General features: G+C 35.1%; 1 protein-coding gene across 1 annotated transcript; it reads left to right on the forward strand.

The window, feature by feature from the left end:
- The first annotated feature begins 1681 nt into the window (after nucleotides 1–1681).
- On the forward strand, nucleotides 1682–2623 carry LOC139492295 (uncharacterized). Its single transcript, XM_071280514.1, has one exon. The coding sequence runs from the start codon at nucleotides 1682–1684 to the stop codon at nucleotides 2621–2623; it is 942 nt and encodes a 313-aa protein (XP_071136615.1).
- Nucleotides 2624–7399: the final 4776 nt, after the last annotated feature.

Raw genomic sequence — 7399 nt, forward strand, 5'->3', positions numbered from 1 at the left:
GAGATAGAAAGAAAGGCAAAGGAGAGAGCAACATTTACATCAAACCCATTTCAGTATATGAAGCGATTATTTGGAGCGAGAGGATCTGGTAAACTGGAAAACTCGAGGGAAGAAGTGGAAGAACATCTCAGTAAGACTCACAGTGATGAGAGACGAGGAGAAGACCTGGAAGAATGTGAGAAATTGTTAACACCAGAGGAGCCAAAAGAACAGTTCGATGAGTCAGACCTGAAGTTCCAAGAAGTGCAGGACGTAGTGAGAAAGGCAAGAGCAGGGTCAGCTCCAGGACCAAATGGTATTTCATATAGGGTATATAAGAACTGTCAAAGACTGATCAGAAGGTTGTGGAAGCTATTAAAAGTAATTTGGAGAAGGAGAAAGATGACAAGGCAGAAGAATGTTTTATACCAAAAGAAGAGAACTCCAGGAAAGTTTAACAGTTTAGAACCATCTCCCTATTGAACATTGAGGGGAAGATATTCCTGGCAGTTTTAGCAAGGAGAACGACGAGGTACCTGCTTGGCAACGAGTATATAGACATCGCGGTCCAAAAAGGAGGCATGCCTGAAGTATCTGGTTGCATCGAACACACCAGCGTTATTACACAGATTTTAAGAGAAGCAAAGGAGAAGAAAGGTGACTTAGCAGTGTTTTGGCTAGATCTGGCTAATGCTTATGGGTCCATACCTCACAAACTAGTAGACCTGACATTGGCGAGGTATCACGTTCCACCAACTATCAGAACTATGCTGCGAGAGTATTTTGACAAGATTGAAATGAGGTTCACAGCTGGAGACTTCACCACAGCTTGGCAGAGACTTGAAGTTGGAATACTAACGGGGTGTACAGTATCAGTAGTCCTGTTTGCAGCAGCAATGAACTTAATTGTAAAATCAGTAGAAAAACCAAGTAGAGGACCATTATTGTCATCAGGGGTCAGACAACCACCAGTAAGAGCTTTTATGGATGATATGACAGTGACAGCAAAAACAGTCATAGAGGGAAGATGGACTTTAGAGGAAGTGGAAAGGATGATTAAGTGGGCCAGAATGAAGTTCAAACCAAGTAAATCTAGAAGTTTGATAGTGAGGAAAGGCAAAGTGCAAGATGAGACATTGGAGTTAGCAGGTGAAAAGATACCAACAGTTGGAGAGAAACCAGTGAAATGCCTAGGTAAAAAGTTTGATGCAACACTAGCAGATATGGTAAACATGGGTGAAGTTCAAGTGCAATTGGTAGAATGGCTGAATAGATAGACAAAAGTGGGCTCCCAGGAAGATATAAGGCCTGGATATATCAACATGGGGTCTTACCAAGAATACTGTGGCCATTACTAGTTTACGAGTTCCCATTGTCCAAAGTGGAGGCCTTAGAGAGAAAGATCAGTGCATGCCTAAGAAGATGGTTGGGTGTGCCAAGAAGTTTCAGCAGCATTGGATTGTACAGCACAGGAACAAAGCTACAATTACCAATGAAGGCATTGTCAGAAGAGTATAAAGTTACAAAGACAAGACAGGTTATGACGTTGAGAGACAGCAAAGATGCTAAAGTGAGAGGAGCCAAAGTAAAGATCAGGACAGAAAGAAAATAGAAAGCAGAGGAAGCAGTTAAGGAAGCTGAGACCAGACTAAAGCACAGTGTCATCGTTGGTGTAACAGCAGTTGGTAGACAGGGATTTGGTATGACAACAAAACCAAGGTGGGATACAGCAAATGAGAAGGGACGGAGGGAACTGGTGCAACAGGAAATACGACAGATGGAAGAAGAGAGTAGGAATGTTAAGGCAGTAGGAATGAAACAGCAGGGTAGTTGGTTGAATAGGCAAGGAGCTAGAAGAAGGGCTTTGACCTGGAGCGAGATTTGGAGTATGGAGGGATACAGATTGAGTTTTCTCCTAAGATCAGTGTATGATGTTTTACCAAGCCCATCAAAGCTCTATACCTGGGGGTTGATAGAAGACCCAACATGCACCTTATTCAAAGACAAACCAGCATCTCTACAGCATGTTTTGTCAGCATGTCCAGTCGCACTGAAAGATGGACGATATACATGGAGGCATGACAGTGTATTGAAAACAATAGCAGCAAAGTTGGATACCACCAGGAGAAAGAAGAGAAAGATGCAGAAGAACATCACGTTTGTAAATTTTGCGAGGGCTGGAGAAAAGAAAGACAACCGGGCAGAAGGTTTAGGGATACTTGGAACAGCATCAGACTGGCAGATGACAGCAGACATACATCAACGCATGAGTTTCCCAGCAGAAATAGCAGCAACATCGCTAAGACCAGATATAGTCATTTTGTCACAGGGAACTAGGCAGGCGGTATTGCTGGAACTAACAGTCCCATGGGAAGACAGAATAGAGGAAGCTTATGAAAGAAAGATGGCAAAATACCAGCAGCTAGTAGAGGATTGCAAACAGCGGGAATGGAGGACGTGGTGTATGGCAATAGAAGTCGGATGCAGGGGCTTTGCAGGACAATCAATGTGGCGGGCACTTAGGACCTTGGGAGTGGTAGGAGCAGAGAGGAAGAAACTGATTACAGAAGTGTGTAGAGAAGCAGAAGTGGCATCACAGTGGATTTGGAGGAAAAGCGACGAAGAGTGGAAAAGTGCAAAGTGATAGAACAATGAACAGTTATTGTGTAGATAATGGACAGATATAGATATACAGAACAGCATTCAGTTACAGAAGAACAACAATGACATCAGCTGAGACATCGGAGCCGTGTAGGCCATCCAGTTCCAGGTTCAGATTGATCACCTGAGCCGGCGCACCTCTGGAGGTTGTTGTGGAATAGCGCCGAAACAGCCAAGGAAGGAGGACTCCACCTGATGATGGAATTGGATCAGCATTCCTTTGATGTTTACAAGGTAATCATTCAAAGACAGAACCAATTAGGTCGGACTTAATGAATGCATAGTATGTGATAAACTAATCATGAAATTTAGATACTTCCGATTAAAGATGTTATCATATTCATTGTACATATGCCATTGGTTGTTAGGCAAACGACATACAATCAATATTAAGTACGACATTGTTCCATTGATACGTTTCGTTTTCTTTTATAAAGTATTTACAATGTTATAAATGTTCGTATATTTGTACGTGTATGTTTAAAATTAAAGCCCTGTTTTGAAGGTTTCCAGTCACATTCCATTATACCTGTAGTTGACAAAAATTCTTAGGTCATGAAGTGAAATAAATAATTAAATATACTTTGACGAAATATCAGAATTTTAAGATGTTGATAAAATTATAATTTACAGTGCACACTCCAGATAGTAAAATTAGAAAATTGCAAATTGTTAAATGTAACTAGCAAAGTACCGCCATGTCATTCCTATTGTGAGTGTTCATATAACGATATATGATTACGTATTTAATTTCATGGACATAACATTATATATCGTTACCACAGTATTCACCACTTTAAAAGACTGCAATTTTAGCCATTTATCATAAGAGTCTTCATCACGGAATTTATCAACAAATATTGTCCTGATGCTTACCGAAGTCCTCTGTATATACATGTATAAAAGTCAAAATTTTGCCAAATTTATATCTTCTTGATTATATATGTATATTTATGATTTTTCTAAATCAGGCAAAAATTTGCAACGATTGAATTATAACCAATCAGTACGGAGTTCTGTATTTTTGTGACTTTTCTTTAAAACTCTCTGAACTATTTTTCTTATTACATTCGACTATTATGCATGGAGCATGCATGGTATCGAAGATGTAAAAAAGTGTTCGGAAAGTTTGTTTATTGATTTGATCAATTTGTTATCAATCTAAAGTGACTGTGGTGTTTTTTTTTGTGTTTCTTAAAGAAATTGGACCTCTTTGTTCTGATTTCTATCTTTTCATTTTGTTTTTTCATAACTTTATTTTTATTACTGTTTCGTGTTTGTTATGCAAATACATTTTAATTTTGTCTTTATTCATTTCATTATTTTATGTATGTTGAATTTACTTTACTTTTGTTGTGTTTATGAAATTTATATTTGAATTTCGGTTTGTATAACATTGGCCACTTGACAATTCAAATAATTAACTTCGTTACAATAGCCCGTATTTGTTTTTATACATTTAGAGAAATCATTTCTATAGCTAATTTGCAATGAATTCCATTTTTATGTCTAATATATCATGAACTGTGTTACAACTCTAGATTTTATTCTCGAGGAAAGGTAACTCTAGTCCACTAAAAGCTGAATTTTAAAGTTCAGTTTAGGGTGCTGAGTGATCTAGAGCGCTTGCAGGTGGTGTTGTCTTAATATCCCAAAAGCATGAGTTCGAGTCCCGGCGAGGAAGAACACATTTTTTTCTTCCACAAATAAACAGATTGAGCACTGTTGTGCTGATATTGGAATATTTAATATAATTATATGTTTATATACGTACTTATCAAATCATATACTGTGTACTGTGTCACAGCGTCAGATAATGGAAAGACATTACATTTTATATTTGATAAAAGAAGTAGTTTTATTGATGTATACATTATTGATAAAAAAAAATGAATTTTTAAATATAACCAACAACTGTAATAACCAAAAAAATGAAAATACTTTCTGTATTTTAAAGCAACAAATTGAATATAACAGAATTATAAACAAATATGATTTATCATTGACATCATTCACAACATTTGTAGCTATAGCCGTTTAAATCAATCACATCTTTAATAAACATATTGGGTACCACTTTTCGTGGATAACGTAAAGCTTATTTGTTCGTGGAAATTTTATGTCGTAGTTTTTCTGAAGTTTGCATACAAGCCGATAGCAGATTTGTTATTTGTTGAACATTTAATTTCTTGGTTCATCTGTACCCATAATATACATGATTGATAAATGTAAGGAGAACATATAATCATTAAATATCATTTGCTTAATGCATACAACCGCGCCTTATAATAATTATAGGTACCAGACTTATTTTAGTATGTGAAAAGTATAATGAACTTCGAAAGAAATTTATCAAACCATATTTTTGGAGAAAACCTTCGAATTTTAAACTTATACAACGGCTATCTGTTCATAATGTAAAGGAACTTAACAATTTAGGGAAGTTTTTATTTCTGGCCGAAAAGACACGTAATTAATTTAATCATTAGAAATGCTTTATATTTGTTATGTTTTATCATACTCTGCTGTACTGTTATATGGGTATACTTACTTATTTGATTTTTTGACTGATTGTTTAAATGTAAATATATTTCACTAATTGAATGTTTGTTATATTTATATTCTATAAGCTGTATTGCTTACGAATAAAAGATTATTATTATTATTATGATTTAATATATCAAACGCGTGTTTCGTCTACTTATAAAGTATTAGTTAATTACAACAAAATTCAATAAGAAATTAAATTAGATATTTATTCTTATAAGTTTGAATGTCCTTTTCATATTTTTTGTCTCTTTTTTATTATTGTTTTTCATTATTCAAAGTCTTGTACTAATTAAGAAGAGTCAAATAAATTTAGAAGCAGCATTTCTCATCAAGGGTTTAGTTAGAAACATTAATGATTCTTGCCGTATGTCGTTCCAAGGACATTTTGCAGCCTCATTGGAATACGGATTTACAGGATCTATGATGTTTGGCGGGAAATGCCTACAATAAAATTAAAAAAAATATTATATTCACCTAAGCCGGGTTTTTACTCAATACAATCATCGAAAAAATGCTAAATGTTCCAATTAGAAATCTTAAATTAATGAACTGAGAAAATCATCCTAAAAAGATCTCTCCGACAGACACTATAACCTTAAGGACAGGTTAGAGACCCCCCCTTTTCCCACCAAATCTAAAAAAAAAACAACATTTAAAATGCTTTAAAGTAGTAACACTTCTTAAACCAGGGCGTGTACAAGCTATCCTGAATTAATTATTTTATCTTTGTAGGAAGACATTAATAAAAGAAAATAAGATGTATATACATGCATTAGTCTATTGCAGGCAGGATGCACAGGTGTAAGTTAGCTGTAGCATGAAATGATGATAAACAGCAATAAGATCGTTTCATATAACAATATGATGTAAGCTTACTACACCAAACAATTGTTGATATGTTAAATAGGTTTTGCTTATCTGCCATGACACAATGTATTGATGTATTGATATTTTGATAAAGGTCTCAGTTAAAATGTCTCTTCTTACCTGCCCGTGACACACGTTTAATTGGTCTTTGTACACATGTCTTTGCTTTTGAGTTTTCTTGCTTAGCTATAGGACTCCAATGTTATGTTTTCGGATTTAAATATATACATATATTTGTTTCTGAATCTTTTACCCGTTATTCGATAGGCAATATATATGTGCCATTTGCAACAGAAAACAGTAAAGCCTTGTGACCACATTAACAATATTCGGTGTAAATGATGTATTAATGAAATGTTTTCTTCATTCAAATGATCGCTAATGTCAAGGACAATACTTGTATTATTACCTTTAGTATATATTTTTTGAAATTACAATAGACCTGATTTTCATCAATAAAATATAAACATGTGTGTTCACCTTTGCTGGAAGTCCCTGTTGTAATACTCCCCGACGAATTCCACTTTTAGCGTATTTATAAGGATGAGCAATTGCTTCCATTACTTTTTTCAATGCATTTGTCCGCTGGAAATGTATAGGAAAGCCGTCCAAACACCAAAGATAAATGATCAGTAGTTCAAGCGCAAAGAATGATGGAGATTTCTACAAAAATTAAAAGTATATTCACTTACCTTATTTATTGTATCTTAATTGACTGTTGGATACAACTATTTATTAGAACTGATACCTGTATTAAAACTACATGTGGGTGTCAGTGAATTTTCACATAAACTAATCTATACAGGTTGTTATTCTATTATTTTAATGTTATAGGTAATGACTAATCACTTTTATTTGCTTTATGAATTTCAATTAAAAGAGAACAACATAAATTATGGCTTTTCTGTTCCAACCAAAGACATCATTTCTCCCAACGGTGGTATAATACTTCTTTTGAAATATATCTGACTCTCGAATATGAGATTTCCTACTGATTCTTAATAACAGGTGCTTGTTTGTATATTGTGTCAGATAAAAAATATGAGACATTTCATTGACTCAGTCTCTTAATACCTAATCAGTAATATTAAACACTGATGGCAGTATATTTTCATTATAAATATTTGCAGTTGCGGATCCTAGGCCTAAGGGGGAGTCCGGGGGTTGGAATCCCCCTTTTATTTGACAATCAAAGTTTTTGAAAGGCGACGTGAGGTTTGAAACAACCCTTTTAATCTGGGCTACGTTGGAACCCCCCAAAATGGCTGGATCCACCCATGATTTGGATCTTCATAGCTCATAAGCTTTACTAAATGGGAAAACAATATACACTGTTTAAAAA

Source organism: Mytilus edulis, chromosome 10 (genome assembly GCF_963676685.1).
Source record: "Mytilus edulis chromosome 10, xbMytEdul2.2, whole genome shotgun sequence".
In the NCBI taxonomy this organism is placed as follows: domain Eukaryota; kingdom Metazoa; phylum Mollusca; class Bivalvia; order Mytilida; family Mytilidae; genus Mytilus; species Mytilus edulis.

What these genes read in the sequence shown, in the direction of transcription:
- LOC139492295 (XM_071280514.1), top strand. Translation starts at nt 1,682, where the DNA reads ATGACAACAAAACCAAGGTGGGATACAGCAAATGAGAAGGGACGGAGG.